At 56.4% G+C, this 23,742-nt stretch overlaps 1 protein-coding gene across 5 annotated transcripts in view; it reads left to right on the top strand.

Annotated features, from left to right (window-relative positions):
* CLIP2 (CAP-Gly domain containing linker protein 2) overlaps positions 1-23,742 on the top strand; it is a 74,339-nt gene that overhangs the window by 20,928 nt on the left and 29,669 nt on the right. For all 5 annotated transcript variants that reach the window (XM_027041909.2, XM_027041911.2, XM_027041910.2 and 2 more), the window contains one exon: positions 13,692-14,248. In XM_027041909.2, coding sequence (XP_026897710.1) covers positions 13,692-14,248 — 557 coding nt within the window. The remainder of the gene's footprint in view (positions 1-13,691; positions 14,249-23,742) is intronic.

The following is a 23,742-nucleotide window of genomic DNA, read 5'->3' as shown; positions in this document are numbered from 1 at the left end:
CCGTCTCATGCTCCCCGACTGGGAGGCGGGACGACTGCTGGCTGCCCTCGGGAACAGGGGCCCCTGGGATCCTCCTAGTGAGCCGGCCCCATCTTCCGCCCGCCTTCTTGTCTGCCACCCAGAACCACGCCCTTCAGCCTTCCCGTATCTGACCCCTCGTCTTCCTGCTGGTGGGTGGACGTGAGGGCCGGGGCCGGAGGCTGGAGGCTGGGGGCACCGGCCCCGACAGCAGATGGATAGAGGACAGCTGTCTGCTTGTGTGACGGTGCAAGTGAGGTGGTCCCGGGTGGAATATTTAGGAAATTTGATGCAGAGGTTAAATTGCCTGTAATCCCACCCCCTACCGGCCAGACTGGTCCTTCGGTTTATGTTCTCTATCTTTTCTGAATTGTCTGCCATCATGCTGCGTGTGTAATTTGAAAATCTGCTTTTTTTTTTTTCTTTTAATGTGATCAAGTGGATTTTTCCGTGCCGTTTTTAATGGCCGTAGAATATCCTGTCCATTCAACAAATACAAGTCAAAGGCCTGCTTTGTTGACACGGTCTTAGCCATCAGAGTTCTCATTCTGAGCAAAAATGGATGTGGGCCCAGCCCTCGGGGCTGCCGGTCTGGCAGGGGGGAGGCTGAGTGTCATGAGATGCTAGAACTGGGGACTGACCAGGTCTGGGAGGTCAGCCCCGAGGAGGGGGACATGTGAGCTGAAGTCTGGAGGGTGATAGTTTACTAGTTGAAAAGGGGAGGGTATTTTAGGCAGAGGGGACAGCTCGTGCAAAGGTCCAGTGGCAGAACAACCCATGGCAAGAGACTGGCATGTGGCCAGTGACAAGTGTGCTGGTGGGAGAGCGTGGGCCAGGGTGGGGACAGCTTGGGGTTGTCCGAGTCATTTCACTTCTGTCATAATAACAACGGGAAGCCATTGTTTTAAATCAAAAGGAATATGATAAAAAGAAGTGGAAACGTTCTTAACCCATCTTTTGCAGTTGGGGATGATTCTTTCTTATTTTTCACTTTGATAAATGATGTCGTGATGAATGTCTTGGGGCGCAAATCCTTGCTTTGATTACGCTGCAGCTGGCAGGGTAAGGCACTGTCCGTCCCATCTGATTGGAATAGAAGTTTAGGGAGACAAAAAGTAATAGCCAGAGACCAGACTAGGCAATCTGGGCCCTGGGTGGGGTCAGGGAAGGTTTGAGCTGGCAGAACCAGGGCCCCGGCAGAGACCGACAGCCAGGGTGGGAGGGTAAGGAAGTTGCACGGTGTGGCCCATGCACAGGCCCCTGCCAGCAGGGCTTGCCCGGAACAGCCTGTTGGAGGCCCAGTCTTGCTTTCCAATGTGGCAAAGCCTTCTTTACTCATGGGAGGCATTCCTGAACACTGCGAAGAGGCCGGAGAGAGGAAATGAAGGGGAAAGGATGTTCCAGGTAGACAGAGTGATGCAAAGGCCCTGAGGCAGGCACGGACTTGGTTTGAGGCGTGGTTAGAGAAGGAAGGGAGACAAGTCTGGGTGGAGAGGAGTCTGACGTGAGGTTGGGAGGGCGGGAGAGGCAGATTGCGGAGGGCAGGAGTTTTGGGTTTGTTTTCAGAGTGACGGGAGCTGTTGGAGGAATGGCCGGGCGCTCACATCCCTCAGCCCGCTGTGCGGAGGACAGATTGTGGGGGTTCTGAGCCGGGTGGTGAGACCATCGAGGGAGGCATATGTGGCCGCCCGGGAGAGGATGCCTGCGCTCGCTGCCAGGGCTGGGAGAGGTCAGGGGGCTGACCACCAAGAGTGGGCCATCAGGGAAGGCTTCCCAGAGGAGGTGGAATGAGCTCAGCCTTCAGAATGGGAGGAATTGAATCATGGAGTGGAGGAGGAGGGAGGCCGGCCGGCAGTGGAGGAAGAGAATGGGCAAAGGCACTATGTGGGCTGAGCTTGGGCCAGTAGGGGGGTGAGGAGGTGGGGGTTGTGTAGCCCCCTCTCTGGAGAAGGTCACCAGCCAGGCCTCACCCTCTTGTCTACTGGAGAGAGCCCCGTAGCACCTTCTGGGGTTATTTTCATCACTTGTCCCTCCCTGATCAACAGGGGCCTGAATTCCGGCTCTGATCCAGCCCTTAATGCCCCTTCTGACTGCCTCCACTGTGTGACCCTGGAAGAGTTACTTAACCTCTCTGAGCCCCAGATGGGATAATAACCTCTCTCTGGTGGGATCCAGAGAGTTAACGAGTGTGAAGGGCCTGCAAGCTGCAAAACTCATTAAAGACTCCTTTCCGTCCCTTTCCCCATCCAGGGTCTCCTTACTGAAAAATTTCTAGTGTCAGGCACCCACCTCCCTTCCATTTAACCCAGTCACAGCCAGCACCGTGGCAGATTTCCTTCCAGTCTTTTTTCCTATCGCACTTACTGTTTGAAGCGGTGAAATCACGGGCTGTGCCCAAACCTACACGTCACTTTTCCATACCTCTTGTCTCCCGCTGCACTGCCACAGGGTCTTTGCATCATCTCGAAGGGCTACGTAGGCTTTCGAGGGACATGGGAAAGGGCCACACGGTGTGGCATACGGGCTGCTTCCTAGTCACACCGCAGGGTGGTCTGGGAGCCCCTGAGGGTGGGGGCTGGGTGGTCTGACTCTGCCTGGGCCCCCCGCCCTGCAGGACTGTTCCAGGGAGAGGAGGAGCGGCTCAGTGAATGCCCGATTGATTGCAGAATGGTGCCCGCCCATGCCCGGCGCTAGTCTACAGCTGGGCTCGGCACTCCCCTCCCTCTGTCCCTGGCACCCGCTGCCTTTGCTGCCTTTGCAGCCTTTGCATGTCAGAGCAAGATGTCCAGGCTCAGGGAGGGAGCAGGGAGCCCAGAGCAATTGGCCTGGTGAGCAGGGAAGGAAGATTTGTGAGGCCCACAGCTGCTTTCGTCCCTCCCCCAGTCTCCGGAGAGGGGGAGGGGCAGGTAGAAGAAGAGGACAGTGTCATCCTCACCAACCCCCCCCCCCCCCCACCGGCTCCTCAGGCTCCCTCACCTCCCCCATGGCACTGGCCATCTGCCCACCCCTGCAGGAGGCTGGGACCCTGTGTGGGGGACACTGGGGCCTCAGAGGTGAGTCTGGTGGAGGCTGGAGCCTGGGGTGGGGGACTGAGGGGGTACTAGGCTCTGCTCTGGGAATCGGGCAATGGCTGCCTCCCAAAGCATGAGCTCAGCCTCCGGGCAGAGGGTCTGGCCAAGGGCCGGGCCTGGACTGATGGCCCCTACCTCCCGCCCTGTGGAGATTGGGGAGGGGAGGGGAGCTGTGTCAGTCCCCAGAGCTGTGACACACAGGAAGCGGCAGGAACAAGGGGGCCATTGGAGGGGGACTGTCTTCCCGGGGGGAGGGCGGGAGGGGGCCCAGAGCTGGTCATAACGGCAGGTGTGCAGGAGGGCGGGGTCTGGGCCCCACCAGTGGGCAGAGACTGGAGAGGTCAGGGGCAGCGCGGCCAGACAGGATGGGGCACACCCCTGGCGGCTGCTTCAGATCAGACTGTCAGGGGAGGGTCTCGCTCCGGAGGTGACATTGGTACAAAGATCTGAGCCACAAGCAGGAACCAACCCAGCCGAGGTTAGGGGAAGAGCATCCAGGCAGAGGGAATAGCGTCTGCAAAGGTCCTGAGTCTTGAGATGCCTGGGGGCTGGAGAGCACCTCGAGTGGGCGAGGGGGGAGTATTGGGAATGGGTCAGGGGAGGCGCTGGGGCCCCAGGGCCCCAGCAGAGAGCTAGAAGCTGGTGCCAGGGCCGCCTGGGGCTTTGCAATGTATCCTGGGCCTGAGGGGGGAGAAGGGGCTCCAGGCCTCTAGGCTGGCAGCAGTCTTGGCTGCTGGGGAACAGCCCTCCCTTCAAGTCAGGAGCCGCCTGTGGGGATCGGGCAGGGTCCACCAGGGCCCTGTGATGGTGGGAGAGAAGGGACAGATAGGGGCCCTCAGCCCTTCCCTGGGGCCTGCTTCTGGGCGCCAGGTGGAGGCAGGCCAGGCCAGCAAGATTGGCCACGGTGACATGGGGAGGCTCAGGGCTGCTGGGCCAAGGGACCGATCCTAGGTCACTGCCGTGCTCCCTCTGTCCCTGCCCCTCCCCTGCAGGTCCCTGAGGGGCCTCTCCCACCCCCTGTACTGTGGCCCGGCCCCCGAGGCATCTCATTTAGAAGGCTCGGCATTTGCCACCCTCTACTTCACAAGCAGTTGTCTGACCATGTTTCTGCTCATTAACAACCCAGTGGGATAACTCTTCCTCTCATTTTAAAGATGGGAAAACTGAGGCTTCAGCTGTCATCGAAGTTGCCCAGAATAACAGGGCCAGGGAGTGGTGGCGCTGGGATGGAGACTCTGGGCTGGGGCTGCCGGTACCTGCCGCCCTGCCACAGGGAAGGCGTGGCCGGGACCCCCAGTTCAGTCCCAGCCCCGCACACTCGGCTCCTGTCTTGGGCAGCTGGCAAGTGGGAGGAGTGATCTGTTCTCCGTAGGCTGGTCACAGCTGTCCCCCAGTGCACCTGTGGCCTTTCCTCATGCTGGGGACCCAGGACATAGGAGGTCAAGGATAAGTGTGCATGGGAGCTCCCCTCAGGCAGGGAGCGGGCCACACGGGGCTTAGAGGGTTCACCTCCTATACTGTGATCCCCCCGAAAGGGCCTGCACAGGGCTGGTCCCAGAGCGTTTTTGGCTTATGGAACTGGGGCCCGATGTCCTTCATCCCCTGTGGGCGCTGCAGACACGGGAGCCAGCCTGCTGTGCCCGAGATGGGGCCGACAGAGCTTGGAGCTGGCCTGTAGCCTTAGGCACTGGCCCTACCCTACTCCACTCCTGGACGATTATGTCTTTCACCTTGGTGCCCGGCTCCCTGGGAGAGCAGGTGGCATCCTGCCCGTGTTTTTGGTGACTTGTCCCAGATGCCATGCAAACCTGGGCAGAACGGGGACAGACCTCCCGCCTTTGATCCTGCCCCAGGCAGCACTCATCTCCCTTCAAGGTCAGCTTCTCCAGCCCTCCCCCCCTAACCACATCCTAAACTTTTTAATGGCATCAGGATGGGGAAAGCCAAGCTGAGCTTTTCTGTGGCTGGGCTGCAGGGCAGGTGGGGGGTGGGGCAGCCTCCTAATGCTCCTGACGTCGCCCAGTATCGACCCGGGGTGGGGGGGACGCGCAGGGGCCCATCTTGCCCGCGCCTGTCTGCCGTGCTGTGGCCGGAGCAGGGCTTCTCCATGGGGAGCTGGCTCTGCTCTTTCCAGGGTAAGCCTCCCACATCTTTCTCCTCCTGGGTCCCCACCTGAGTCTGTGGGTGGGGGCTCTGTCCTCCTGGTTCGGGAGTAGGGGGAACCGAAGGGGACTTCTGAGTTCAATTTGGCTCAGGAAGGAACAGTGAACAACCCTTGGGACAGGGCACAACCTTGGAGTGGGCTGATAGAGGGTTCCTTCTTCGGGGAGGGATGGCTGAAGGCAGTGTAGCAGGTGGATGCCGGGCCTGTGTGGCCACAGAGGGTGGGCCAGGGGAGGGGGGGTGGACTCAGTCCTCCCTGGAGGCCATATTAGCTGGTTCTGTCAGAAGGACTGACTGGGGAGTGGACTGGACTGGGAGGTTCGCGGTGGGAAAGCCGGCACCCTTGAAGAATGCGATGGGGACCTTGTCCCTTCCTTCGTAACCTCCGCCTTAAGCATCTGCTGGGGACAGGAGAGGGCTTAGAGCACAAGGCTGCTTTGGGGTTTGTGGTGCATTTATGTCATGTTGCTTTGGGGCCCCCGGGGAGGGGAGGTCAGTGTTGTGGCCAGTCTGTGTTTCGGCCCGGTCCCAGGCTCCGAGGATGGAGAGGGGAGTCGGTGTGGGACTCAGATGTATACCCTAGCAGACTGGGAGGCAGCCTGTGCAAACCAAGGGAAAACGGAGTCCTGTAGAGTGGCTGTGCCAGTGAAGAATGTTGGAGCTGCTGTGATGGACAGGCAGGGTATCCTTAGGTGACACAGAGAGGAAAATGCCAGGGTGACCGTTCTGTCTGGGACAGCCCTAGTTTATGTCTGTGGTCATGGCACGACGCTATAGTAATAACACCTCGTTTCTCTTCAGGGTGTCTGGTTTTGGATGACGAATCATATCGTCACCTTCTTTAAGCAGTCATGGTGCTCATTAGCACGTTAAAGGCTCTGACAAGTCCTGCAGCAAAGTAACCTCAACTTTATTTAAGCTACAATTTCTCAATCTTCTTTGAATTTGGAGGTTCAGTGTTTATGTTCATAATATCTGTTATCCCTTTGTGGCGCTATGGTCTGTAGAACATTTCGGGAATGCTTGCTTCCTTGGGGGACTGGGTCTTACATAGGCATGCTTTTTTCCCTCTGGCCTTCGGGGACAGAGGGCAGACTTCATTACACCCTTCAGTTCATGACATACCGTGTCTGTGAGGCCCTGCAAGGCCCCTCTTGTGTTTTTGTAAAGTTGATATCTTTTTATCGCGTTTTCTCTTCCCACCACCCACATCTAGGCATCCATGTCTATGTTAGGACACTCTTTCTTTTTTTAAACAAATTTGTTTTTAATGTTTATTTGTTTTTGAGAGAGCCAGAGAGAGAGAGCATGAGTGGGGAAGAAGCAGAGAGAGAGGGAGACATAGAACCTGAAGCAGGCTCCAGGCTCTGAGCTGTCAGCACAGAGCCCGACGACAAGGGGCTTGAACCCACAGACCGCGAGGTCATGACCTGAGCCGAAGTTGGACGTGTCATCGACTGAGCCACCCAGGCGCCCCTTGAGCCCTCCTTTCTGCCCAAGTATCATATCAGAAACACCTTTCTGTATAACCTGGGAGAAATATTTTTAAAGTTGCTCAAGAATCTGAAAGACTTGGGGCGTGCTGACAGCTCGGAGCCTGGAACCTGCTTCAGATTCTGTGTCTCCCTCTCTCTCTGCCCCTCCCCCACGTATGCTCTGTCTCTCTCTCTCTCTCTCTCTCCCTCTCTCTCTCTCTCAAAAATAAACAGGGGCGCCCGGGTGGCTCAGTCGGTTAAGCGTCCGACTTCAGCTCAGGTCACGATCTCGCAGTCTGTGAGTTCGAGCCCCGCGTCGGGCTCTGGGCTGATGGCTCAGAGCCTGGAGCCTGCTTCAGATTCTGTGTCTCCCTCTCTCTCTGCCCTTCCCCCATTCATGCTCTGTCTCTCTGTGTCTCAAAAATAAATAAACGTTAAAAAAAAATTTTTAAAAAAATAAACAAACATTACAAAATTTTTTTTAAAAAAAGAATCTGAAAGACTTGACCATAATTTATATAACTGCTTCCGTATTTGGGGGCACTTAGATTCAGGGTCTTGTTGCTGTTGTTGTTTAAGATTTTTTTTTTATGTTTAAGTCATCTCTACACCCAGCATGGGGCTTGAACTCACAACCTTGAGGTCAAAGAGTCGCATGCTCCACCAGCTGAGCCAACCAGGTGCCCCCAGGGATTTCTGTTGTTGTCTCTCTTGTGAATGACAAGTCAGTATGTCCGTTTCTTCGTTTAAATTATTTCTTTGGGAAATGGACCAAAGATGACACTCCCTACTTAATTTTTTCTCATTGAAAATATTGTATTTCACTTTTAAAACATTTTATTAACCAAATTAACACAGGCTCATTATACCTGTCCAAGGTTAAACTAGAAAGTATTCCCTGTCTAGAGTTGAAATGACCAGGGTCGGGGGTGATGACGCGAGTGGGTTTGTGTTTAGCGGGGGTCCCAGATGGCTTTGGAGAGGGGTGAAGCAGGGCAGGGGGTGCTGGAGGCTGAGAGAGACCCTTCTGGAGGTTTCTGCGGCAAGCTGTGTGGAATCTCGCAGGCCTGATCTCAGGAGGGCCCTCTGAGACCCTAGAGGGAGGTGTGGATTTCAGAGTTATTTCTTCTGTGGAATTGCGAGATCTGATGAATAATTGGATTGAGGGTAACAGTAGGGGAAAGAGCAAGGAAGATCTGTGGTCTAAGTGGTTGTTGGGGATGCACGCCAGAGATGAGGGGTACAGAGGAGGCACTCTTGGAGAGGGGATCACTGTGGTTCAGAACGTCAAGTGTGAGAGATCCCAGGGGACGTCGAGGGGATGCTGCTGGAAGGGGCAGGTCTGGCAGCAGGGAAGGGATCTGGACTGGAGACAGAAATTGGGGCCCAACTTCTACTATATCTTCCTGTGTCATTTGGATCTTTTACGAGGAGAATGTATTCACGTCTTTCAGGAAGGCAGGGGTGTGACAGCGTGTAAGTAGCTAAAGGTGCAGGCCTGGGTTAGATCGTAGGGGGCAGGACACCGTGTAGATCAGGGCTCCCCAGGTCCTGACCTCCTGCAACTCACCCCTCCCCTCGTACTCCCTGCACTGGAGACGGGTCAGAGACTTGGTGCTGTGTGCCTTCTGTCCTGCCTGTCATTCAGGGCGTCTGTAGAGAATTTTGGTGGGTTTTGAGGCTGGCCACCTGTCCAGGGTGTGGGCTGGCACCGGCCCACACCGGCTCACAAGAACCCATGGTGAAATTGTCAGGAATTTTACGAGCCAGATGTTAAAGGCAGCCTTTCCCTAAAAAATAAGATTGTGTGACCTTACAATTTAATAAATTCTATTAAAAACATGGGTCATAAATACTCAAAACCCATGACTTCTGCTACTGCTTTTAGTAGTGTTTATACCACCATTTTATTACTGGTGAAATATTACTGTTTTACTACAGGTAGGATTTTACAGTATCTGTGTTTTTTGGTAGAAACACCATATGATCTGTTTCCACATCCGTGTTCAGTGACATCATGCTGGTAGCTTGAAATTGACCATGGTGGGAGAATTTACATTATGGAAATCGGCAAACTCTACAAATCAGGATTATTGTTCTCCTGGAGAGCTAATTATTTTTGTTCAAAAAAAAAAATTTTTTTTTAATGTTTATTTATTTTTGAGAGAGAAAGACAGTGATAGAGAATGAGCAGGAGAGGGGCAGAGGCACAGGGAGACCCAGAATCCAAAGCAGGCTCCAGGCTCTGAGCCGACAGCACAGAGGAAGCTGTCATTTTGCGGGCTGGGGGGTGTTCGTGGCGCACATGGGGAGCCAGTGACTGGAGGAGAGGCGAGCGATGGTGGGGAGGCGGGTCCCTGGGGAGACCGAAGGGGGACGGGAGTTTGCCTCTAGAGGGAGAAGAGCGTTCCAAGCTAGAACAGTGAACCTTCCCTCCCCAGCCCCAGGCCCCCACGGATCTAGTTCCTTCTAGTCAGGGAGGTGGCCAGCTGAGTTGTGGCTGTGGTTCTCTTGTTATCTGGACCCCACCCCGGTGTGAGCCCTCATTTGGCCGTGCCTGTAGTCCCTAGCATCTGACCCTGGGTGCTCAGAGAACTGGGTCCCTGGGAGCTGGGGTTTGGAAGGCCTGTCCCCTCTTCCTGAGGCAGGGAGGGACACAAGTCCCCGCTGGGGGAGGGGGGGAGGGGCGGGTGCGTCCTCGCCTGGGCGCCCCACCTCCACTGCAGCAGGCCGCCAGCTGCCGCCACCCCACCCCACGCCCCTTAGCCCTTTTCTCAAAGTCCTGCTTTGAACTTGAACCCGGCAGTAGATTCCCTCGTGCCTGGAGTCTGGGGAAAGGACCAAGTGCTCAAATGCGGTTTAAGTCTGTTGCCGCGCTTTTGTGGGGGCTTGCCGGGCCAGGCTGCTCTGTGCAGAGGCTCCGAGGGCGGGGGGCGGGGCAGGCCCTGCCGTCAGGGAGCTTCTGGAACCTGCCTCAGAGCCCGGTGGGTGTGACAGTGGGTGTGACGGGAGAGCCGGCCAGGTCTGACAGCCCTGGGAGAACAGGGAGGGATGCACAGACTGTCAGGTCCTGGCTGCTCTGCCCTCGCCCTTTGCCGTCCTGTGGGGAAACAGGTGCAGGTCCAGGAAGGGGCTTGGCCAGGCCTGGCTCCCTGGATGGAAGGGGACTCTATCCCTGTTTTCCATGCCTCCCCAAGCCCTGGTCTCTGGAAGCTTCCTGGTGTGAGGGGGGAATTTGATGAGGGCTTGTCCCGTGAGGCTGGGGCCGCCGGGGGCACCGAAGAGGAAAAATGAAGCAAAACCCCCACGCGCCGTCGCCACAGGCTTGGAACCTGGATTTTAGCAGCTGTTAGAACAACTGGTCTCTGGGCCTATGACCTTAGAAGGGGCGGGTGGGGAAGAAAGATTACCTGAGGGTCTGCCTGACTCGGGACAGCTGGGGAGGACAGCTGTGTGGGCAGCTTCTGACCGAGAAGAGCCACACTGGGTCCCCCTCGACCCGGGGCCCTCCTCTGTGCTCTGAGCAAAGAGGCCGGGTAGGCACAGGTGCTCACCTGCGTCACAGCTGCCCAGGCCAATTAGCAGACATCATGGAGCCGCTGGGCACAGGCACGTGTTCTAGAAACAGATACCGGAAGGGCAGGTGCCACACACATGAGCCTTGTGGGAGAGCTGTTGAGGGGGAGGGCTCTGAGCCAGACCAGCTGGGCCTGACTCCTGCCTGGGTAACTTTGCACAAGAGCATCTGCATGATAAGAATGTAACGTAGAGGGGGCACCTGGATGGCTCAGTCGTTAAAAAAAAATTTTTTTTTTTACATTTATTTATTTTTGAGAAACAGAGTGAGACAAAGCATGAGCAGGGGAGGGGCAGAGAGAGAAGGAGACACAGAATCTGAAGCAGGCTCCAGGCTCCGAGCTGTCAGCCCAGAGCCCGATGTGGGGCTCAAACCCACAAACCGTGAGATCATGACCTGAGCCGAAGGCGGACGCTCAACCGACTGAGCCACCCAGGTGCCCCTTCAGTCGTTTAAACGTCCAACTCTTGGTTTCAGCTCAGGTCACGATCTCGTGGTTCCATGACTTTGCCCTGTGCGGGTAGTGCAGAGCCTGCTTGGGATTCCCTCTTTCCCTTTCTCTCTGCCCCTCCCCGACTCATGCTGTCTCTGTCTCAAAATAAATAAATAAACTTTAAAAAAATCAAAAAGAATGTAACGTGGAGAAAGTATCCAGCCCGTTGATCCAGACCGGTAGCTGCCCGACTCTTTTCGTTGATGGACCACAGCACCTTGGGCATGGCTATGACAGGGGCCGGGGCTGGGCCATACTCCAATATGTGGCTTCCTCCGGCTGCTTTTCAGAGTGGCTTTTCCTAAGGAAGGTGCCCGCCTGATCTGATGAGTGGGGGAACCACTGTGGGGTTCCCAAGGTCACCAGAACCTGCCTGGGAGCCCTTCTTCTGCCTCCTGGGACACTTTGTGGTTCTTAAATGTTTAAAAATATTTTTTAAAGTTCATTTATTTATTTTGAGAGAGAGCACGTGAGCAGGGGAGGGGCAGAGAGAGAAGGGGAGAGAGAGAATCCCAAGCGGGCTCCACACTGTCAGCACAGAGCCCGACGCGGGGCTCGAACCCACGAACCATGAGATCACGACCTGAGCTGAAACCGAGTCAGACATTCAATGGACAGGGTCACCCAAGTGTCCCTTAATTTTTTTTTTTTTTTAATTCTTTAGTCTTCATATAAATCGTTGTTATCAAAATAACATCACAGTCAGCCCTCACTGTGCCCTTGCTTGGGCCAGGCACCGAGAACAGCCCCAGAAACCAAGGTGCAGGTGAGGAGGAGACCCAGGTGGGGCTAGACCTCTGCCTCATGGTATCTCAGTGGTGGAAGAGAGCCTGGGGGGGCCCCCCTTCCAGGGTCCCGCCTAGGGGTCTTCTCTTAACAGGAAGCAAAGGGGACGTCTCTACATGGGACGGAGTAAAAGACAGGATTGTTCCCAGCTTATAAGGAACTGTAGGGTTTGGCCAGATTCTGGAAAACGGGTTCATTCAAGGGAGTCCAAGATTTGGGGTGATTGTAGTTTGAGGCTTGGCTTGGCAGGTGCTTAGTGCTCTATTTTTGGTTTAATATATGTGTGTACCCTACACCAAGAGCCAGAGGCCTCTAGCCAGGCAACCTAGGTAAAAGTGCCTGATCTCTCTGAGCCTCAGTTTTCCTCATCTGTAAAGGGGGGATGACAAAATGACTTCACAGGATTAACCGTGAAGGTCAGACGGGCTACTGTATGTCAGGCCCTTAGCACAGAGCATCAATTAGTGGGTTGATCACCGTGGTTGTTAGTCAAGTTCAGCAACGGAGCCCGTTGATCTCCCAAGAGCCCAGTCCACAGTTGAGAGGTCCCCTTTGTCAGGACCCCCCCCCCCATCCCGGCTGTCCAGGCCTCGGGTGCCATGTGCTTCCCCATTCCCGCCACCAGTGCCCCAGAGAGAGAACCACATGCTTGGTCTTGACTTCGGGCTGGGCCTTGGAGTTACGTGGCTTCCCCAGCGCCTAGAAGCTCTGGCTTCCAGTCCTGAGCTTCTTGCCAGGCCTGGGCCCAGGGTCTCTTGGCGGTGGCTGAAAGGAAGATGCTGGTGGGAGCTGCTTCCCTGTAGCCCCTCACTGGCTGCCCCTGGAAAGGACTAGAAACATACGCATCACTGTTTCACAAACGCATCAGCCTCTGGAGCAGAGAAAGGTGGGTCCTTCTCTGCCTGATGCTGAGTCTGGCAGGAAGTGGGGGGGCAGCCTCCAGACCTCGTGGTGCAAATGGGGAAGTTTCCTGAGCCCCGTAGCACAGGAGGCCCTGCGTGGGGCCCAGATACACGTAAGGCATGTGGGTTCAAGTCCTGCTTTGTCTTTTTGTGAGTGACCTTGAGCAAGTTGCTTCTCTTGCCTTCCACGTCCTTGTCTATAGCATGTCAGGGCCCGGGCCCAGGGGGCAGGCCCCTTCCCTGGGTTTGAGTCCCATTTCTGCTGTGTGACTCTGGGCAAGGCCCTGGCCTCTCTGAGCCTCAGGGTCATTCTTCTTCTAAAGAGGGGCTGGGTCAGGGCAGAGAGAGCCCAGAGGTCAGCCCCAGGATGTTGGAAGTGAAGGACTTGTCTCCCATGTACCTCCCCCTCCCCCCTTTTCCTGGTCTATGCAGTCCTGATGCTTTGGGCTGCAGCTCAGGGAGGGGAGACTCAGCAGCAGAGCAAGAGGCTTTTCTGGCTCCTTCCTTGCCCCAAGGTGTCTGTGGCTGTCCCCAGCTGTCAAGGAATGGGTTGGAGCCGTTTGTATTGGGCCCCGAGCTGGCTGGGGTGCAGGGTGGGGGACACAGAGACCACTTCCCCTTGGTGGCGGGCCATGAGTGGTGTCAGGTTAACAGCCAGGAACCTGAGCCCGCTGGGAGGGGGAGGTGGCAGTTTGTAACCCTCGAGAATGGGTTCATTCCTGGCCCTTGATCCTGAGTGACCCTGAGCTGTGAAAGGTGAGGCTCTGAGGAGGTGCTTTCCTGAGTTTGCCCTTTTTTTTTTTTTTTAAGTTTCCTTATTTATTTTTGAGAGAGACTTAGCGAGCGCAAGCGGGGGAGGGGCAGAGAGAAGGAGAGAGGGAGGAATCCCAAGCAGGCTCCGCTTGGTCAGCGCACAAGCCCGACTCGGGGCTCGAACTCACAGAGCTGTGAGAGCAAGACCTGAGCTGCAGTCGAGTCGGACGCTTAACCGACTAGGCCACCCAGGTGCCCCCTGAGCTTTTTTTAATCCTTGAACCTTCCGGAGGGATTGGGAGATAGGGAGAGACCTCGGGGACGCCCAAGGCCGCGCTGCCCCCCTGCCGTGCGTGCCTCAGTTTCCCCATCCGTCAGCCAGCGCGGGGGGCGCCTCCCGTCTCCCACCGCGCACCCTGGAGCCCTGACTGCTGCCTCTCTCCCGCCCCGCAGGCTCCCCCCTGCACAAGCAGGCCTCGGGCCCGGCCGCCGCCGCCGCCGCCCCCCCCGCCGCCGAGAAGCCGGGCCCCAAGGCGGCCGAGGTGGGCGATGACTTCCTGGGGGACTTCGCGGTGGGCGAGCGGGTGTGGGTGAACGGCGTGAAGCCGGGCGTGGTGCAGTACCTGGGCGAGACGCAGTTCGCGCCGGGCCAGTGGGCCGGCGTGGTGCTGGACGACCCGGTGGGCAAGAACGACGGCGCGGTGGGCGGCGTGCGCTACTTTGAGTGCCCGGCCCTGCAGGGCATCTTCACGCGGCCCTCCAAGCTGACCCGGCAGCCCACGGCCGAGGGCTCGGGCAGCGACGCCCACTCGGTGGAGTCGCTGACCGCCCAGAACCTGTCGCTGCACTCGGGCACGGCCACGCCGCCGCTCAGCAGCCGGGTCATCCCGCTGCGGGAGAGCGTCCTCAACAGCTCGGTCAAGACGGGCAACGAGTCGGGCTCCAACCTCTCGGACAGCGGCTCCGTGAAGCGGGGCGACAAGGACCTGCGCCTGGGAGACCGCGTGCTGGTGAGTGCTGCCTCCACCGCCCCACCTTCAGGGTCAAGCTGGACCCCGGGGGCTGGGCAGGGAGGGGACTGGGTGGGGGGGGAGGAGGAGACTGGGGGGGGGGTTCCAGGCTGGGACGCCCAGTCCTCATCGGAACCACACGGAGTGACCGGGGATGCCGGTCCAATGGGCTCTGGAGACTGTCGCCGTGTGACCCTGGGCGAGCGCCTTAACCTCTCTGGACCTCAGTCTTCCCATTTGTAAAATGGGTTGGGATGCATGAATATGCGTAATGCCTCTAGACGGTGCCAGAAACTTAGGAGGTGCCCCATACATGTTAGCTCTTGTTGGTTTTATCCACGGATCCCGCCCGATGGTATTTCCCAATGGTGCTATCCGTTGACCAGCATGGATGCCCCAGGCCTATACTATTTCCTATGCCCCAGGAAAAGGCCGAGGACCGCAGGGTCGGGTGGTTCAGACACCTAATCGGCTGTAACGCAATGATCACTATTGGTGTCGGGGACAGAGTTGGGTCACTCTTTAGAGCCAAAAGGACCATCAGCCAAGTCTTCCTGCTGGGGGCCCCTCTTTTCTGCCGGTCCCTGTCATTGGGGCCACATTGGAAGGGGCAGTGGCCCCCAAGTCCTTTAGAGTCTGGATTCATCATCTGGATTCATTCATCAAGTCCAAATGAAAGTGTTTCCCTGGCACCTGCTGTGGGCCAGGGCTGGGCTGGGGGGGGGGGGGTGCCAAGGCCATGGCAGGACAGGGTCATGTTTCTGCTGTACCAAGCCCAGGGTTAGGGTGGCTGAGGTGACCCCAGAGCTGACCCTGCCCCCCCCCCCCCAAGAACCACAGTGTTGGGAAGGAGAGAGTAACCCACGAGGCAGTCCCTGAAGGGCATCTGGTGGGCTTGGGTTTGAGAAGCCAGTGGGGGTAGAGTCAGCTGGTGGGGGAGACTGTGTTCATCAGTCTTCTGCAGGACTATGGGGACCATATACCTGGAGCTCCAAGGCTGAATGGGGAAGGGTTTGGGGGGCTCCAGGGTCCCCTTGTGGGGACTGCAGGAAAGTATTGTTGCCTGGGATTCTCCCTCCCTACCCCGAGGACCTCACACAACGCCAAGGTTTCCCCTGGAGGCTTCTGGGTAGGGTATTTGGGGCAGGGGCAGGGGAAATAGAGGAAATGTTTATACCCATTGCCTTGTTGAATCCTCAAGCCCACACCGTGATGTAATTTTATCCCTACTTTGGATGGAGAAACTGAGACTCAGAGAACTTTAAGAACTTACGTAGTAACTTACAAAGACTCAAACCAGCCCCCGCAGCCCGCCTTCCTGAGTCTCTCTACCCTGGTGATCTCTCTGGGGTCTGCCCACCCCAGGGGCCGGTTTCCCAACCTGCTTCCCTGTGGACAGAACTACCCGCTTCGGTGATCTGGTGGAGGGCGTGGCCAGACTTGGTCCCTGCCCTCCAGCTCACTATCTATCAGGGGAGAGAGAGACAGACGTCAGTGTTTCCTGATAGATCCGGGTGAGTGCCCATCACGGAGGCTTGACCTGGTAGGGGGCATCCCCCGAGGCCGGTGTTTGGTCCGAGGGAACAGACTAGAGAAACAAAAGAGTAGCAGGGCTGAGCTGTTGTTAGCAATGGTGCTGGGCAGCATTGTGCCTATGAGGCTGGTGTAGGCTTGACCCTGAAGGAGTGGAGGGGGTTTGCTCTATTTGCAGAGGGACCATGGCGTGGGCAGATCCACCTTTAAGTGCATCCCGCTTGCTGCTTGACGAGGAAAGGATGGGAGGGGGCAAGAGTGGAGCAGGGGAGAGGCAGAGGGCTGCGGTGGCAGCTCCCGGGACAGGGGGCTAGACTCTCGGGGCACTTGTGACTTCCTAGTCAGGGTCCTTGTGGTGGGGCTGTTGCTCTGCTGTTGCTGCTACGGCTCCCCAGGAAGCCGTCCCCACCTGGCTGATGGGACCCAGGCAAGCTGGCATACAGTCTCACTGAGCTGTCTTGGGGTGCCCGGGGGCCAAGGGCACCTGCTGGCGTTGACCACTATAGGGAGATCAGGTACAGGTTGGTGCCCTTGCTGCTACTTCCCGCCTGTGTGATGCTGGGCAAGTCACTTAACTGAGCCTCGCCCTCTTCCATTTCATTCATTCATTCATTCATTCATTCATTCATTCATTCATCGTCTGTTCATTCAGCAAAATGGGCGTAGAAGCACCCTTGGGCTGCTTTCGTTGAGAACATTAAGAAAGCTGGTGGACGTGAAGTGTTCACAGTTACGCGGGGTCTGGTGAGTCCCGTGAGTGCTGTGGGGGTGGTCTGAGACCTCTTTGGGGTGGGAAGTGGAGGCTCAGGGGGTTATGGGCCAGCACTGGTTGGTTCTCAGGTTGCAGGAGCGGGGAGGTTGATTCCCAGTTTGATCCTGTCTGGAACTCCCTTTGCTTCCCTTTTAGGGAGTGGGCAGGGGAGCATACAAGCCTGCACAGGGTGGGCACTGCTCTAGAAGTCTCTGCCAGGCCCTAGCCCATCAGCAGGGCTGGTGGCAACCAAAGCAGATGGGCCTTGCTGACTTCCTACCGCGGTCTTGGGGGCGTCCCTCACGCTGGGGGCTGTGCCCAACACTTTCTGTACCTACTCTTTTTGGGTCCGGCCCACTGCCTTAGAAGCTGGGAGTTACCCTCCCATTTCATAGATGAGGAAACTGAGCTCAGCCCTGGAAACAGCCGGTCTGGAGTCACGCAGCCAGGAGGTAATAGCCATTCACTCATTCATTCATTCATTCATTCATTCATTTATTGATGTTTATTTATTTTTGAGAGAGAAAGAGAGAGGGAGGGAGAGCGTGTGAATGCGCACGCGGGGGAGGGACAGAGAAAGAGGGAGACACCGAATCCGAAGCAGGCTCCAGGCTCTGAGCCGTCAGCACAGCTGAACTCCCCAACAGCGAGATCACAACCTGAGCCGAAGTTGGACGCTCATCCGGCTGAGCCACCATGCCTCTATTTATACTTACCAACTGAGACTGCCCTAGAAACAGGATATCCGTGGAGTCTGGGTGGGGGGGGAGGAATTTACACACGGGCTTTGCTTCTACCGAAAGGATGGAGCCCCACGTGTCCCCCGTCCCACTGGAGTGTGCAGCTTCTCCAGGGTCGGTCCTGCAGGCTGGTCCACTGCTCACGGCCAGGACCCAGCTGGCTCAGCCGACCCCAGGACTCGCTTCTCCCTGTGCCTGCTGTGGACACCTGCTACGTCACCTTCCTGTCCCTACTCCACCCCTTAAAAAATTATATGCTGGATGTGGGTGACTGTGGAGGCTGGAACTTACTTGAGGACAGGAGACAATATCAAAAAAATATAACTGCTTTTGCGGATTTTATAAATCATGTGATCCTATAAATGCATTATCAGGGCCCTTCCCAGGGCCTTGGAGGAGGCCGGTGCAGAAGCTGTATTAGCTGTTAAACCTGCTTCTGAACTGGGTCAAAGGCATGAGCAGTATTATTTATGGTCTTTAAGTCATGTTGCTCTTCAGAGGTACCTATGGATCCTGGTGTCACTGGGGCCTCAACGCTACCCCCTGAGGTGCAGGTAGCAGCTAAAGAATCACGGGCAGTTTATTTACGCTCTCTGTGCCTCAGTCCCTTCACCTGTAAGATGGGAGAATAGTTCACCTGCCGGGTGTGCAGGCTGTTTAGAAGCCCTGCTCTAAGTCAGCTCTGTGTTAGTTCTTACCAGCCTTAAAGTCCTTGGAGGGTGGGTGTTCCCCTCGGCCACGGGGGTCCCAGGTGCAGTGAGGGGCTCGGAGCTCAGAGAGCCTCCCTGAAGTCACAGCAGCTCATGACGGCCTGGTGTCCTTGGCCCTCCTTGGTCAACCACTTGCTCAGGCCCACGGGCTGGTTGCCCTGCCTTTGTCCTATTCCGCCCCTCCCCTGCCCCAGCACACACACGGATAACCTTTCTGATCCATGCCTGGAATTCCTCCAACAATGAGCCACGCTTTTCTGATCCCTTCTTCTACTCCCCACCACCCTCAGCCCTCCATCCGGGGCACCATCTGGGGCCCCCATCGCCAGCTCCTGCCCGCCCCTGCACAGGGGCCTCTTTTTTCCTTTCTGGGTCCCCCTTTCCAGTCTCCCCACGTGCTTGCCCTGGCTGCGCCCACCTTAAAAACAAACTGAGGGGCGCCTGGGTGGCTCAGTTGCTGGAGTGTCTGACTTCGGCTCAGGTCATGATCTCGCGGTCCATGGGTTAGCCCCGCATCGGGTTCTGTGCTGACGGTTCAGAGCCTGGAGCCTGCTTCGGATTCTGTGTCTGCCTCGCTCTCTGCCCCTCCCCTGCTCGTGCTCTGTCTCTCTCTGTCAAAAATAAATAAACATTAAAAAAAAAACCCAAAAACTGAGCCCCTGCCCCATGTCTATTCCAGCCGTGCCCACTTCTCTGACCTCCCTTCAGCTAAACCCTTGAAAGCCCCCTCTGTGCACGCGGTCTCCACCCCTGCTGTCCAGCACCCTCTGCTCCGGGGAAACTGAGGCTGCCACAGATCTGCACAGTACAAGTTAGAGCGACCGGTTCTCTGTCCTGGCTTTATGTACCCTCCCGGCAGAACTGGGTACCGTCTGTCTCCCTGCCTCCTTCTGGAAGCACTTTCTTCCTCCCTCCCTCCACCCCAGCTTTCCTCCTATCTCCTTGGCCAGCAGGGAGGTGTTCTTTGCCTCGGGTCAGGTCCAAAGTCCAGCCGTGGCTCCTCTCCCCCTGTGCAGTCTCCCTGCTGGAACCATCTGGGCCTGTGACTTAGAAGAGTCCGGACACATGGGGCGTCCCACTGCCCAGGGGTGGCTGGTGTCTTAGATCAAGTGCTTACGCAGCATCCCTGCTTAGCGTGTGTTACTTTCCCGGGGCTGCTCTAACAGGTGCCACCAACTAGTCCTGTGCAGGAAGGGGGTTTTCTCTCCGTTCTAGGGGTTAGCAATCTCAAGTCAAAGGTGCTGGCAGGGCCGTTCGCTCTCTGAAGGATCAAGAGAAGAACCCATTTCGTGCCTTTCTCTTCGGTTCTGGAGGCTGCTGGCATCCCGTGGCATTCCTTGGCCGGCAGCCACCTCACCCAGCCCCTCTCTGCGCCTTCACACGGTCTCTTCTCTCCGTGTGTCCGTGTCTCTCCTCTTCTTATAAGAACACCAGTCACATCCCATTAGGGCCCATGCTAATGACTTCCCCTCACTTAATCCGGTCTGAAGGACCTCAGCTTTAAATAATATAAACATAATAATATAATTAATAATAATAAGATCACATTCAGGGCGCCCGGGTGGCTCAGTCAGTTAAGCATCCGACTCTCGATTTTGGCTCAGGTCATGATCTCGTGGTTTGTGAGTTCGAGCTCCGGGGATTCTCTCTCTTTCCCTGTCTCTCTCTCTGCCCTTCCCCCCCTCACGCTTGCTAGAGAGCAAAATGCTCTCTCAAAATAAGTAACTAAAATAAATAAACTTTAAAATAAATAACTAAGGTGGGGTGCTTGGGTGGCTCGGTGGGTTGAGTGTCTGACTTCAGCTCAGGTCATGGTCTTGCGGTCTATGAGTTCGAGTCCCACATCGGGCTCTGTGCTGACAGCTCAGAGCCTGGAGCCTACGTCCAGTTCTGTGTCTCCCTCTCTCTGTGCCTCCCCTCCATGCTCTCTCTCTCTCTCTCTCTCTCTCTCAAAAGTAAACATTAAAACAAAATTTTTAAAAATTTTGAAAATAAATAAGGTCACATTCACAGGTATGGGGAGGGGCGGGGGAGTCAGGACTTGAATGTATCTCTTTTAGGGGACACGGGTCAGCCTGTCACACATGCCCCAGACAGAACTCATCTGTTTATCCCCCACCCCGTCCCTGACCTGCTCATCCCGTCTTCCCCGTCCTTGTGAACACTCGCCTGCCTCTCCAGCGACCAGGCCAGGAACTTGGGACTCAGCCTTGTGCCCTGTTTTCTCTCCTCCCCAACCATGCGACTCATCTGGAAGTCCCCGGTGCTGTCTCGAAAACACACCGGAATCTGTCCCCATCCTACCGCCTCCCCTGGGAGGCTCCTCTCTTGGACGGAGGGCCCGCCTCCTCCTTGGTCTCCCTGCCCCCACCCAGGTCCCTGCACCCCACAGGCTCCCATCTCACCTGAGATAAGGCCCACCTGCCTTCCCATGGCCCCCAGACCCTTGTCAACTGCCCGCCCACCCGCGGGCCACCCGGCGTCCCTCCCTCCCTGGCTGAGCCCAGCCGCAACCGCCTTCTGTCCTCTCCTCCAGTGTCCCGGGCTGGTCCCTGCACAGGGGACACTGTCCCCCAGAGCTTCCCACAGCTCGATGCCCCCCGTCTGTGAGGCCTCTGCCCCATGGGCTCTCCTCGGAGATTGAGGCCTCTGATGTCACCCTGCCCAGCCCCTCCAACCGCCTGGATTGACAGCAGGAGTCCACTTCCTCCTCCTCCACTGCCGGTTTCCTGCCACGGCCGAGAGCGCCTTGACCACGGGCCTTGTCCGTTTTGTCCACAACGGCTGGGCCCCTAGTGCCCACCGCAGAGCCTGGTGCCAGGAAGATGCTGAACGAACCACTCAGGGCCCCGGGGGGTGGTCCCGAGCGGGCAGGGCACCGCTGGCCCCGTGTTGGGGCTGCACAGGCTAGTTGAACCCCAGGTTCTTCTCGCTGGCGGTTGGTCAAATCAGCAGCTGTGGACACCGTCAGGAGGGCCACCGAGGGGCCGCTGGCCTCTGTCCCCTCATCTCCCGAGAGCAACCCTTCTACCCGGCCAGCCCTTCTTCCCACCAGTACCACCCCCTCCCCCCAACACAGCATCCCGGCAGGTGCTGGTCCGGCCTTGGCCGTGAGCCCCTCGCCGTGCCCTCAGCAGCCCTGTGACGTGGGCCCGGCGTGCCCACCACCCCCCCGCCCCTCCTCCTGATGGCAGAGCTGAGCTGGACGGCCCCGGGGCCCTGTTCTCTCGCCGTGTGGGCGCTACCCTGATCTGCGGCAGAGGCGTGCATTTGAAGTGAGTCACCAGTTTTGACTTCCTCAGAGGAAAGTCCCTGAGAAACAGATGAGCCTGGCCTGCCCACCAGCGTTGCTCTGGGAGACCTGGGATGCAGTTGGTGTTTGGCCCAAATAAACTGCGGGTGGCGCAAAGGGGAGGCTGGGGCCTGGCACGCGGTGGGGGTGGGTGCCAGGGAGTGTTCTCTTTTATTTTTTCATTTTTTTTTTAAGTTTACGCATTTGGAGAGAGAGAGCAGGTGAGAGACAGAGAGAATATCCCAAGCAGGCTCCCCAATGTCCAGCCCGATGCAGGGCTCGAACCCACAAACAGATCATGACCTGAGCCAACATCAAGAGTCGGACACTTAACCGGCTGAGCCACCCAGGCGCCCCTAAAGAGGGAGAATCTTGAACAGGCTCAGTGCGGAGCTCGATCCCCTGATCCTGGGATCACGCCCTGAGCCAAAATCAAGAGTTGGACGCTCAACCGACTAAGCCACCTAATCACATTTCCTATAAACCTAAAATTGCCCCCAAGAAGTCTATTAACTTTTTTAAAGTAAAGAAGGATTATATCAAAAAAAGAGAGAGAGAAGAGGCTGATGTCCTCCATCTGGAGGGTGAGGCCTGCCACACCCGGGCTGGGGTCTTGGTGAGCAGAATCTCAGGGGTCGTCGGGGAGACCGGTGTCCCGAGGTTGTGCTGACCAAGGTGGGGCGGTCAGTGCCACACCCATCCCCTCTGGAAACTTTTCCATTGCCTCTGCCTTGCTCCCAGCTCGGGAAGGGTACCCACCTGGCTCCATTGTGCTGTAGGAGGAGGAAGGGACAAGGAGAGGATTTGGGTCTGGAGGCAGCCGAGGACCAAGGGTGAGGCAGTACCCTCCCGGGCCGGGGAGGGGTGGGTAGTGCACTTGTAGCCACAGACCCCCGCCTGAGGGGAGCCTGGTAGCTGTGCCCCGCGAGGACCGAAGAAGCAAGAGAGAGAGGTCCAGCAGGCTTTTCCGCTCCCTGACTACTCTGAACCTCAGTCTCTTCATCTAGGAGTGGAGTAATGCTGTGCACCGCATAGCGCTGTGACGTTTAGAAATCGTGTCCTCGATGTGCCCGGCAGGCAGTCGGTGTGGGAGAGACGTTGGGAGTAGAGTGAGTTTTGATTAGCGAGCTGGTCCCTTTCAGGCACACGTGAGGCACACTTGGGGGTGTCAGAGGAGGTAACATTTAGGTTCCGGCAAACACGGTGGATAAGCACACGTGTCTGCTTCCACTCTTCCCTGAACCTGCCTGAGAACGACAGGGAAGGGAGGTTTTTTTTTTTCTTTTAATGTTTATTTAACATGTGTGTATGTATTTCATGTTTTATTTATTTATTTTTTAATGTTTGTTTTGAGAGAGAGAGAGAGCGCGTGTGCATGCACACACAAGCGGGGGAGGGGCAGAGGGAGAAGGAGACACAGAATCCGAAGCAGGCTCCGGGCTCTGAGCCGTCAGCACAGAGCCCGGGGGAGGTGGGGCTCGAACTCACAGACCACAAGATCACAACCTGAGCTGAAGTTGGACGCTTAACCGACTGAGCCACCCAAGTGTCCCAAGCTATGCACATTAAAAAAAAATTTTTTTTGATGTGTATTTACTTTTGAGAAGAGACAGGGAGCAAAGGGAGGGGCAGAGAGAGGGAGAGAGAATGAGAATCCCAAGCACACTCTCAGTGCAGAGCCGGACATGGGGCTCGATCCCGCAAACCAAGAGATCATGACTTGAGCTGAACTCAGGAGTCAGACGCTCAACCCACAGAACCGCCCATACGCCCCAATTCAAAGAAATTTCTATCCTGATGGCTGACGCCCTTTCCCCGCTGGCGTCTTCTAGAACCCTCCTCAGGGTGAGCACAAGCAGCTTTTCTGGGGAAAGTGGCCAGTCCTCTAACAAATTAGAGAAGGTCCTACAGGCATTAGATCTGAACAGAACACCATTATGTATGTGAGTATGAATGTTCAGTGAACAAAAATGCTCTGGGAAAGCGAAAAAATATGACACGTATAACAAACTCCACAGAAGTATTAGAAGATCAATTTGAGGAGGCGCCTGGCTGGCTCAGTCAGTAGAGCATGCAGCTCTTGATTTTGGGGTTGTGAGTTCAAGTCCCACTTTGGGCATAGAGATTACTTTTTAAAAAGAAAGATAAATTAGGGGCACCTGAGTGTCTCAGTCGGTTAAGCATCTGACTTCGGCTCAGGTCCTGATCTCACGGTTTGTGGGTTCAAGCCCCACATCGGGGTCTGTGCTGACAGCTCGGAGCCTGGAGCCTGCTTCAGATTCTGTGTCTCCTTCTCTCTCTGCTCCGTCCCCACTCACATTCTGTCTCTCTCTCTCTCTCTCTCAAAAATAAATAAACATTAAAAAAATTTTTTTAAGAGATAAGTTTGAGGAAATCTCCCAGGAAGTAGAACCAAAAGACAGATGGAAACAGGAGAGAAAATAAAACCCTCAGAGAACCTTCCAGGT

This window comes from Acinonyx jubatus, chromosome E3 (assembly GCF_027475565.1).
Source record: "Acinonyx jubatus isolate Ajub_Pintada_27869175 chromosome E3, VMU_Ajub_asm_v1.0, whole genome shotgun sequence".
Classification (NCBI taxonomy): Eukaryota; Metazoa; Chordata; class Mammalia; order Carnivora; family Felidae; genus Acinonyx; species Acinonyx jubatus.
The sequence above is the reverse complement of the archived record's forward strand: the minus strand, read 5'-3'. Positions and strand labels throughout refer to the sequence as shown.